This window comes from Netta rufina (assembly GCF_964035555.1).
Source record: "Netta rufina genome assembly, chromosome: 1".
NCBI classification, from domain to species: Eukaryota; Metazoa; Chordata; class Aves; order Anseriformes; family Anatidae; genus Netta; species Netta rufina.
In genome coordinates, this window is record NC_140123.1 from 96,577,095 (window position 1) to 96,589,195 (window position 12,101).

The following is a 12,101-nucleotide window of genomic DNA, read 5'->3' on the forward strand; positions in this document are numbered from 1 at the left end:
TCTTGCATTCCTGGGCCAACATTTGCATTAAAATCAAAACCATTAATGTTTTAGCCTAGACAAGCACAAAAACATTTTATTGGCATGCATACAGAAAAAAAATGATGCAGTCAGGCCTCAGGATGGCCTAAAACCAGTGCTCCAACAGGTTCATGAAATGTCCAAAAACGCCTTCATGTTAGGGTGCTTTTGGACAAAATTTAACAGCCTAAATATCAGCTTTTTTTCTCCAGCATGCTTCTGACTCTAATCCTAAAGGAAAATGTCTCATGATACTGTGAAAATCTAAGGTGAGCAACTGATCTATGCTTTTGATTCCTCAAGGTACAGGACTTTGTTTACGGGATTTAAATTTAGAAGACTACGACAGCCCCATTTGGTCCACACCTGTGTTACTGAGCTCCTCAGGCTGGGGCACAGAAACAAGCTGAGGCACAGGAACAAGCTGGTAGAATGAAAATGGAGCATGCAAGGATATAATTCAGCTACTCTAACAGTATGGGTCCGCGTCTTTGTCCCCGAAACAGCTGTTACAAAATAGCTGACATGCTGAACATTGGTACTTTATCTTGTGTGCCTATGAATCAGTGAATCCACCCTTAAAACAAGGTGAGTCTACGGCCAATACAGACTGAAAAGCCTTGCCCCAGTGGTACCACTGCCAGAGAATAAAAATCAGGAAAGGGAACAATACCTAGGCCAACAAAGGCATAAAGTCTATTCCTTATCTCAATAGACCCGGCAGTTCTGAATGTCAAAAATTACAACAGCTTTGTTTAGATCCTGGAGCACGCTGACGTCATTCCCCTGCCCACACAACCTACTTAAGCACTGGCAACAAGCAGAGAATTTTCTGACTAATCATCTGCTGGATGATCGGGTTGCTATTTATTCCTTATAGTAGCTTTGTTAGGAAACAGAGGAGAGAATGTTTGTTTTTTCATATAACAAAAACATCAGTGCTTAGCAAAGCAAGTAAGTGCAACGTAACCACCACACTACAGTGACAACATCGTTGACATCCTCACACAACAGAAGTCAGACAGGTTATTTTGTTGACAGTGGTGTTTGAGGAAAGACTTTTAAATTATAGAGGTTAATTAGAAATAATTTGCAGAGAGAAACTGGAAATTAAAAATGTACAGAAGCAGTGTGAAAGCCATTGAGAAGTCACCAAAGATAACCATAAATCAACGGTAACTAAGTACTACCAAGTAATGAAGTAGAAACATTACACAGTACACAGGAAAATATGACCCTCAAAAGTATAAGGAAAAAGAGAGACTAATCCGTGTGATCATAAGAGCACAATAAATGTTGGCAAACAAGAACTTGAAAGGAAAAGAGAAGCCAAGACACATACTGTTAAAATTCATGAATTGAAGTGCGTAACTCCACATCCTTGAAAATAAGCATTAGAAATTCATGTAAAAGGCAGACAAGCCCCAAAGAAAGTACGGCTCTGGATTAAATTTCCTTTTGCACTACCTGTGCAAATGTGTAACTTTCACTGGTGCTGTATCACATATGATTGAGGATGTAGAAGGCAGAATGCTGAACATTTGATCTGCCTGAAGCCCCCAAAATTGAAACCCAACATATAAAACCCCTATGGGTATAACGTAAAATACATTCTTTTTTGGTTTTGTGGAGTAATATTAATAAAGGCATGGCAGTGCAGAGTGCAGGCTTTGTTTTATAAAGTTAAACATTCAAAAGAGCAAAATATAATGTTTTATCACTGGAGAGAGATTGAAAAGAGAGGAGAAAAAAACAAGACACACTATAGAGGTTTAAGGACAGTTTCTAGTTGGGTAGAAATCATTAGATTTATCTTTACCATATTGTAGCCAGCTGAGCCTGGGGTAAACTTGACTGCATAAGAATAGTTCTTGCTTGTGGACCTAACAAATTAAAACAAGGGTTAATAAACATATAAGCATTTTTCTCCTTTCCTTGTATTGCCATGTAGTTATTGCACAAGCAGAGGTTGATTTTAAATAGGTACCACCAAAGAGATGTTATCATTGTGAACAGGCTATCCCTAGGCCCCTCAAGAAGAAAATACTAAAAAATAGATAACCTTTTTGTCCTCTACAACACTCAAAAAGAAAAAAAAAAGAAAAAAAAGGCTATGAAAAGCAAAGATGCTCTCAAAACTAGTGAAACTAAGCCAGAGTACTGTTCTATTCTATTTCTGAAACTGGATAGGAACACCCATCAGTGGATGAGTCGAACATAACAAATGGCTACAGAAGATTTCACAAAAGACATTGTACCCTTTCCAAGAATCATTTCCCAATACAGGACCGGAAAGTAAGAAAAGGATACTAAATATCAGAGATCATTAAGGAATTGGGAAATTTGAACAGAAAAATATTGTCAGTGACAACTTGGAGAGATAAGAGTTTCTTACCATCCAAACAGTGCTTAGAATGTTATTATAATTGACCTTTTACAGATAAAAAAGGAAACAACAATAAGTGTTTCAATACCTGTTAAGTGTCCACTCATTGTTTTATCATGGCTATTGAACAGCTGTCTGTATTTCAGTCTTGATGACTGAGGTACAGCCCACTCTGCCACAGGAGGCACACTAGAATTAAAAAAGGGATAGAGATGAGGGGTATTACATTCAATAGCATGAAGTGATATGTACAACAGGATGAAGTGCTGCACAGAGATTAAGTTTTATCCAGAAATGTTTCTTTTCCAAATATTCCCTTCTATTCCCGGAACCACAACAATTTTGACTTCATATTTCAAAACATTTGTTATGTCTTAGAAGCTGTTTTTTGGAAAAGATGAATGACGGGCCTAAGATTGTTGCTGTTTTTTCCTTTACTAGCAGAGAAATTAAGTAACCTAAACGGTTTAGAGGAGCTAAAACCTTTTACCTAAACATATGATAGGAAATGCATAGTCAGTGGAAATAATATCTTATTTTACCCTGTCTTTAACTGCTAGTCTGACGAGTCTTCATACTGAAAACCAGTAAGTGTAGTTTTTCTGTCTTTAGGCACATGCAAACTTTGTATTTTTTTTTCAGGGAAAAAAAAAATATATATACAAGCATTTCTGAAAGTATACCAATCAAACAACAGTGAAAAAACTGAACTGAACCCACCAAATCCATTTTCCCTGGTCCACTGAGCAGACAGTGAAAAAATTAATATATTAAATATATTTATTTTAAAAATTTAAAAATAACCCTACAGTTGCTAATTTTACTTATGTTTCCACACTAACAGGAGAGTGCCTGTGCAGTAGTATACAATGCAAATTATGTTTATGGAATCATATGCTTTTCTAAAAATTAAGTTTTCAAGAGCTTGCAAATTATATCAACACATACTGTAAGAGCCTATTATATTTCAATTGTTCCTTACTCATCGGCATTTCTTGTAAAACCACAGTATCCTATGAAATCCTGAAGTAGTATCTCAGCAGGAATTGATTTCTGCAAGTAAATACTATTTCAGAGAATAATTTTGTTAGAGAAGTTGTTTTGCTAACAAGGAGGAACCAGATACAAACGTATACTCATTGTCCAGCAACTTACCTGGCCACATCAAATGATTGTGCCTTTTGCAGTTTTGTGTTTAGCTGCGATCCAGGACCAGATCTACTAAAGGAAGAACTCTTTGGCAACGTGGCTGTAAATAAGAAAATGCATGTCTTTTTTAGTACTAGCATTTTAAATTGGAGAATTTCAATGACATTCATTTAGCTCTTAATGTCAAAAAAAAATATTATGGTTCTTTTGGTAGTATCCCTTGAAGAAGTATTAAGTATTTTAAAGTAATACCAACAAATAGCAGTAACTCAATTGTTATAAATAGGTAGCAACAGACCAATTTCTAGTCAACAGTTTACAGGCAAGCTTGATTTATCACACTGTTGCTCAACATGACTGACTGTTACAGCATAGCATGTCCATTCTTTTAACAAGTTTGCTAACCAATTACATTGGGCTAAACCAAAGTACAGTCCTAATCCAAAACCATTCTTTAAAATAAGATAAAGTAGCTGATTCCACATTTATTTTTCTCTGGATCCAAAGAAAATGCAAATTAACTTGTTAATAGCAAGAGAGTAAAGAGTTTCAGTAGGTAGCATACCAGGATGAGCAAAAGCAGGCAGAGGCTGTATAACAGCAGGAGCTCCGTTAGCCAGGGGAGGCACTGCTGCTGCGGGAACAGAAGATACTAACGGCGGAGACATTCCTACTACTGGAATTGATGCCATTGGCACTGGGGCAACAGTTGTAAGAGATGGCATGCTGGCAATGCCCCCAATACCTACGGGGGAGAAAAGGAGACATTTTTTCTGACTTAGAGACTCCTAGCGTGATGTAACGCTTTACCGGCAGCCCGCAAGCCAGCAGTAAATGCAGAATTAAAGAACAAATCGAAATGGAAACTTCTACACACCCCTCTAAAGAGCTCTTACAGTCCGCTGCACCATTACCATAGCAGGGCAGCATAAAACAATGTCGAGGGAACAAAATACTATTTTATCATGTATGCATATAAGATCACACTGGATGCAACGCTGACCAAAAAAAAGTCAATTAGCATTTGCTGAAGAAAAGAATTGTTTCCCTTGAACTAAATGAAGAGCAGTACTGTCAACTTCCAGTGAGTAACGAACCCGAAGTCTACATGTAGCCACAGCTGAAAGGAACGAGCTTCAGGATAACTGCTTGCAGACTATTGTCGAGATGAAACAGTGCAAAGCTAATAGGATAAAGCACAGTAATGAGGTATTTTAGGTGTAAGCACAGTTGCATGGATAACAGGGAGCATAAGGAGGTCCAGTTATGCCAATGGGAAGAATGAGGCTGTGTGCAAGCAGCTGAGATCAAGTTTACAGTGAATAACAAAAAAGAAAATCATGGATTTTGCTGTTTTTTGGGGAGTGACTTTATAATGCCTTTTCTCACTTGGAGCAGAAGAACTTGTTTTGTTCAACTTCACTGATTTCTTACCATGAGAAATAAAAATTTGTAAAATTTGCGTAAGCAACAAGTAATCAAACAACAGGACCGTGTGCTGCTTATCAAGTGCATTGTTCCCTTTTCATACTGACGGCAGTAATTCTCAGGCACCAACCAACCCCAGTTACAGCAATGACTAAACCAGAAAGGTAAAGGACCTCTCGCTACAGCAGAATATCAAGGTGTCAAACATGAGGTTCAGCTTCAGTTAGATATTTTCAACACAGAATCATAGAATCACCTAGGTTGGAAAAGACCTTCAAGATCATCAAGTACAATCATGAACTTGAGCTAGTGAGTCCCATCACTAAACCATGTCCCTTAGTGCCACGTCCACACATCTCTTAGACCTTCAGGGGTGAAGACTCCACCACTTCCCCGGGCAGCCTGTTCCAATGCTTGAATACCCTCTCTGGGAAGAAATCCTTTCTGATATCCAACCTAAATCTCCCCTGGTTCAGCTTGAGACCATTTCCTTGTCATCCTATCACTTGTCACTTGAGAAAAGAGACCAACACTCTCCTCACTGCAGCCTCCCTTCAAGCAGTTGTAGACAGCAATGAGGTCTCCCCTCAGCTTCCTCTTCTCCAGATTAAACAACCCCAGTTCTCTCAATCACACTCCGAAAGTCCTGTTTTCTAGTCCCTTCACCAGCTTCATTGCTCTTCTCTGCACATGCTTGAGCACCTCAATGTCCCTCTTGTATTGAGAAGCCCAAACCTGAACACCATACTTGAGGTGCAGTCTCACTGGTGCTGCATACAATGGGACAATCCCTTTCCTGGTACTGCTGGCCACGCTGGGAAACGGTGTCAAATGCTTTACTAAAATCCAGGTAAGTAACATCCTGTCTTTCCCTTGTCTACTAAGTGGGGTCATCTGGAAGGAGATCAGGTGAGTCAGGCAGGACCTGCCCGTCATAAACCCCTGTTGGCTTCTCCCTCTATCCTATTTTACTTTCCTTGAAATGATGGTGAACTTGGCAGTACTAACCACAAGAAGTGAATCAGCCGTTGTTCTAGGTCATATCAGTGAGGTGTTCTGCTTTTAGTTCTCAAACTGAAAGCAGAGGGGTGCATTACCAGCCTGATTTGTACAAAATCAAGAAAAACGTATTGCCAAAGCTGGAGATCCCTTAATAAAAAAAATACAGATTAATAAAAATAGTTTAAATAAAAACTCCATCACTTTGGATGTACTAGCCCTGCTAGGTGGTCTTTTTTTTTTTTCTCACAAACACTTCTATTCGGAGCATATGGGGAGCAGTATAAGGCCTGAAGCAAACAGGACCCCAGCTGACTTTATAGAGTATGGTTGGGTGCTAAAAGCAAAACTCATTGACATTTTTTCTTTTAGCATATGCATGGAAGTGAAAGCATTTGGTTTTGGGTCCAACTACCATTGTTTCAGAAACCATAAAATGAAAATCAAATTACACTTAGGTTCTATAATACAAGCTAACCAGGAGGACAACGAAGAGCTTACCAAACCCTGGTGCACTAGGCAGAGCAATAGGTGGCTGCTTCATGACAGGAGGCAGTGCAGATGGGAGTTGATAACCTTGTAGTTTTAATTTGATGAGTTTCATAGCTATTGAGAACTCCAGCTGATCCATCCTCCCATCATTGTTCATGTCAGCTAGAGCCCTACAAAAATACACAATTTTCACAGTTAGATTCTTTAATTATGAACTTCAGGAACTGACCTAGAAGCATGCACGCACACACAGGCGTGTAATATTCAAGACTAATTAATTTCCACTCCAAAATAATTATACCGTGCTAAAAGCAGTCATTAAACAAGACACTGTTGAAACCAAAAGTTTCTCGATTTCTTTCTTGGAGTGACTAATAAATATTTTTAAAGCCACTTTTCAACTCTTAGAGGAATTACAGCGAAGCAACCTGAGAGAAAGGATTAATGTAGTTGTACTAAAACTTTGCAAAAATCACACAAATAAATCTATGTGGCACTACAAATAGCACCACGGGGAATCATATGACTTAGTCTGCAAATTAGGACTTTATCTTCACTTAAAACAAAATGTTCTTTAAATTTGTGCAATTTACTAAGCACCATTATATCTGCAAGTGTGCAACTGGGTTTTCAGTTAAACAATAATACTCAAGATAAAACATTGAGCCTAGATCCCGAATAGGCTTTCATTTCGAGTAGTCTGACTTAAATGGTCTTTTTTTTGTTTCTTCATTTGCTGGTTAAGAAAACCATGCTCAGCAGGGAATGGGAGTGGGTTGGGAGTGGAGGGGTAGAAAGGGGGAGAAGCAGGAAGAAGAATGTTGGTTCCTGCCGTTGCAAGCCAAAATATACAGTAAATGCACATTAATAATGTAATCCATTATAATTTGAGTTTTTCACATTATGCTTATTTCTTTGCATTCATTTGAAGAATTAAGCACACATTTCAGTATTTTAATACAATACATTTTTAAGTATGTGTATACATTACATGTCATGTACAGGACAACACAAAGGACCTGGGCAGTCTAATTTTAAAAAAAGAGCTTTATTTCTGGATCAAATGTCCATCAACAAAAGCTTTCATCAATGTATGCCAGAAGTTATCAAGAAAGTAGTACAATAAATGGACAGTTACTTATAATTAATACTTAAAGAAGTAGATAGTTTGGTAAAAACAGTGGTAAAGCACTCAAAATCTCAAAACCCTCCCAGCCTAGCCAGCTCACCCCCCCACAAAAAAAAAAAAAAAAAAAAAAAAAAAGGAAAACTCAACAAAGAGGTAGAACCCAGCAGATTAACTACAGATGAACCATGTATCTTAAGAGTTTCCCCTGGTTTAAGCTGCCAGTAGCATTTCCCCAAAACTGGAGGCACTCCAACCCTTCCTAATACTTTTAAGCCATTTTCAGTAGTGTAGCCAACCTTGTGACATTGGTGGAGTAAGACAAAATAACTGAGAATCTGGCAGCAGTATTTAAAGAAGGAAGTCTTATGAGCGAACTGTAGACTCTGGGGCTTACAGTTAGAAAGAAAAGCATGCATTGCACCACTCCCTCAAAGATTTTGAATTACTACATATATTCCATTGGAGAACAAGTTTTGGCTGTGCAAACATCTAGCTGTTGTTTCTCGAAGCTCTGTATCACAAGGAAGTTTGATTTACACATAAAAGCTGTCTGTTTTTCAGTAACTTTAGACTTGGCTTTAATCTCATTTAGTCTTTGAAAACCTGAATTTGTAGTCAAAACTGATTCTGGGACCCAGACAGCATGATGCAATTTGGATTCAAGTTTCAGTCGTATCACTTAGTCTGTTGTTCGCTTTACAAATAATGGGTTAAGAAGATCCTACTGCAGCAGTTAGACTGCAATTATGGTAGTCCAACCAGAAAAAGGAAGAGAGAAGACCAGCACAGCAAACCTGGACCAAGAGAAGTACAACTTTGGAATGAGTATTTCTTCCTTGCAGAGCACCACCCCTCCAGAGTCTCAGCCTCTGATCACTCTGCCATGAAGAGCAAGCAAAATACTGGTACCTCCTGATACAATGGCAGGCTAAGTTAAAATGGCAATGTAATATTTTAGTTGTCCTGCAGCTTGTAGAGACAAGTGGGAGAACCCTAGTGAAGTCTCTCTACTCTGAGCAGTAAAGTTAGATGACAGTAATTGTTAATAAAAAATGTGTATTTTGAAATGCAAGGTATAGTTACTTCTGGAGAATAGGTAAAATGCAAAGCAGGCTTCTCATGTTTTGTTACTGAGGTTATCCACATTCTGTTAATTCTTAAGTGCAACAGCTTTCTCTGAACATAAAAAGTACCATGAGTTTATTGGTTTCCAGCATATATGTCACAAGACACTATACAAAAGCTTCTATACAGACTGCATGTATAGAAGCATGTATGTTCCTCCTATAAAATGAAAAGGGGATTAACCCAAAAAAGACATTTGCATCTCTCAGACATTTTCTCTATATCAAAAATGTGTACTTCAACTTAAAAGTTCCTGTGATAAGCCCTAATTCACTTTGAAGGAATTCATAGTTTAACTGTGACACGAAAAGAGACAGAATGCCATTCTTACAACAGCCAGCAAAAAAATATCCCACAATACGTTGCAGAATTTTTGCTGTTCAGAATTTTCTCTCAGGCTTACAAGGAATGGTATTACTCAGGATATTTTAATTTGTTCTTCACACACCTTTTACTTTTTAGAACCAAAACAGTTCATATAACACACATTAGTCACCACCTATAAACAGTGACGTTAGGCTTCTAAAAGTCCCACTTGGGAGAAATAAGGCTGCAAGTCTTACAAACCTGAGACATGCTAGGTAAGATGAGGCAAAAGTTATGTGGAGTGTTAGAATGTCAGAAAATGGGTAACTATTTTTGAAGTGCTCCCCTGTGTGGGTTTTGCATTAGAAAGTAAACCAACATACAGTGAACAAATACTGAGGGTAAGAGAGCTTTGCTAGAAAAATAAGAGTGCTAAGAACAATGGAAACCAGAAGGTAATTAGCTACAAGCACACTCTGCACCTTTCCAAAGGCAACTAAAGAAAATGCAGAATTATTAAATGAGGAAAATGTGTGTTTGTTTTTGTTTTTTTTTAAAGTACAGTTTTATTCGACGCTTGCTTAGCCATTCTTCTGTCAGATGCCCAGTGGAAACAGGAGAGTAAAATCCAGGCTTATACAGCTAGCAAACCTGTGGATGTGCATAAAAAATGAGAGAAAACAATCTGGAGAAACTATTTTTTTGACTTCAATCATCAGTGGTCCTCCCAAAGAAGACACCTTCCTCAACAGAGAAGTCAGTCAGCTCCGCTGTGACCAACTGGCACCAGCAACTCAAATAAATAGCTGCAATGCTCCTTACACCTCTGCATTTAAGGAAAGTAATTACACAAGATGTACTTATAAGCCATTTGTTCAATATAAGTGGCTTCTACACATGCAGCTACTTCTATTTATAAAACTGAAGGCTTTCCATCACAGGCAGAATCTCTGAGACTGTCAAATGCATGGCCATGAAAATGCAGTAAGAGTAAATCCTTGTTGCGCTGTAGGCAGCCTCGATTCTCCAGACACTAGCAGCATACTGCGAGAACACAGTAAGTCTTTGCATTCACCATAAGAAAATATTAACTGACCAGTAATAAGAAACTTTGATATGCACCAGCCTTACTGCTTTCACTGAACTCTTTTCACTTAATCATCAGAAAGCTTTAATTTACTGTCTGACCTTCTGTTCAACTCATTTACTCTACACCGATGGCTTTGTTACTTAATTCAATAGCGTGAATTTCAGTAAAAAAAAATTCCATACATGCTACAGAATTTATACATGTTTTTCACAGCTTCTTAACAAGTATCAGCTTTGGCCTGACAAAACCTTTAGTGAATAAATAGGACAAATTTCCATTTCTAATTATCGAACCTAGTTGTCATGCTGTTAGATTACAGTGCGACTTCGAATAAACATCACCTTAAATCCAGCAAGCGCCTGACAGAAAGCACTAATTACACTGTTCTGCTTCTAATGAAATTTGGAAAAATGTAATGTCCTTAAATTTGCTTCATTTAAGGCCTGGCCGGAAACTAGTGGAGAGCAGTAAATGAATTAAACACTGACTAAATATTGATTATGTTTCATAGAACACGCCTGTGTTTACAACAGGGGTTTTCTAATGAGAAAAACTACAGCAGACTTCATCACAATGCTAGATTACAGGTGGTGACAAAATTCTTCCCCTACAGATCTTTTCCTGCTTCTTTCTTCTCCTTTTTTTTCTGCAGAATGCAGACAACTTGATTGTTTCTGCGTCTATGAAAGAAAGAAACTAAGCATGCAAGCATTTTTGTCCTTTAAATGTGCTTACAATTAGGCTACGAAACACCCATCTCCGTGCAAATAACAGTGTTAAAGCAAGGAAACAGCCTGCAGTTGAAAAACCTGGAATTATTTAGCTTTACATTCCCATATTAGACTATACAATCCCATACTGTGCCTTAAAATTCAGGCATAAAATGAGAAATTACTTTTTTTTTTTTCCATCATTCACTTAATGCATGTATAGTAAGATTGACAACTCATAGAATTGCCACCCCTTTATCTTTCAGATCCACACTTTGATAGAAATTTAAGAAATTTGTGTGCTTATGAGGGAAATGCATGTCAGGAAAAGGTAGTGTCACCTGACAGCTTTAATCTGTCCTAAAAAATCAAAACCAAATAACTCTAAACACACAAAAACAGCTGGCATTGATTATTTTAGTTCCCATTTAATTCAAGAGAGGCTACACAGAAGATGCTTTTTGAGGCCAACACTCAGGAGAGCTTTAGAAGACAGCCAGGTTGTTACCTACTTAAAAGCAGTTATTTTTCAGGCCATTGCTGTCTCAATTCAATGCCTACTTAGAGGCTTTTGAAAAGAAAAGAAAAGAAAAGAAAAAAAAAAAAAAAACAAAAAAAAAACAGCTTGGGATACTACAAAGCCTGAAAAGGGTAGATCAGTAGTATCCATGACATATCACAGTAATTCCAGTAGTTTGCTCCACCGAGGACACGGAGACCTCTTTTTTTTTTTCTTACATGAATGCAGCATAGAAGGGACACAGGAATTCGCAGTGCTAAAAAGCATGGAGCTGCTGTATTAAAGAAAATGAGTACTAAGGAAGCTTTGACTAATAGCAGAAGTTTAAATAAGATATACTCTTCAGAGTCTCATCTTAGAAAACAATTACACCAACTGCAGAATACCATCAAAGCAGCCCTTGAAGCAGAAAACATTTAACTGATACTCAGCTACCTAGTATTTCTTGAAGTTCTAGTAAAAACTACTTTTTCATGATTTAAAAAAAAAAAAAAAGCAATTCAATTTTACTTAAAATATAAGATAGCTACAGTCCTTATACAGCTCACTTAAACAAAATTCTCTCAGTCATGAGATAATATGTTTGGAAAGTCAAAGAGTGCTTGGTTTTTCTGCAGAAAGCTCAGAAAGCTGGCCTGTCTCTCATTAGGCCAACCCCCTGCAATTCCTTTCCCAGTTGTTATTTTTCTACACAAGAACTTCCATGGCCAACAAACCAGATGGAACTTTGTACTAGCGTCCGTTTG

The 12,101-nt window shown here is 37.8% G+C and overlaps 1 protein-coding gene across 5 annotated transcripts in view; it reads right to left on the minus strand.

Moving 5' to 3' along the window:
* The window catches only part of ITSN1 (intersectin 1), a 123,111-nt gene that overhangs the window by 75,336 nt on the left and 35,674 nt on the right, over nt 1-12,101 (minus strand). For 4 of the 5 annotated variants that reach the window (XM_084283563.1, XM_084283564.1, XM_084283562.1 and 1 more), the window contains exons 5-9: nt 6,485-6,645; nt 4,122-4,301; nt 3,563-3,656; nt 2,496-2,596; nt 1,841-1,904 (exon numbers count right to left, since the gene is read on the minus strand). In XM_084283563.1, coding sequence (XP_084139689.1) covers nt 1,841-1,904; nt 2,496-2,596; nt 3,563-3,656; nt 4,122-4,301; nt 6,485-6,645 — 600 coding nt within the window. The remainder of the gene's footprint in view (nt 1-1,840; nt 1,905-2,495; nt 2,597-3,562; nt 3,657-4,121; nt 4,302-6,484; nt 6,646-12,101) is intronic. The other variant, XM_084283565.1, reaches the window with a different exon arrangement.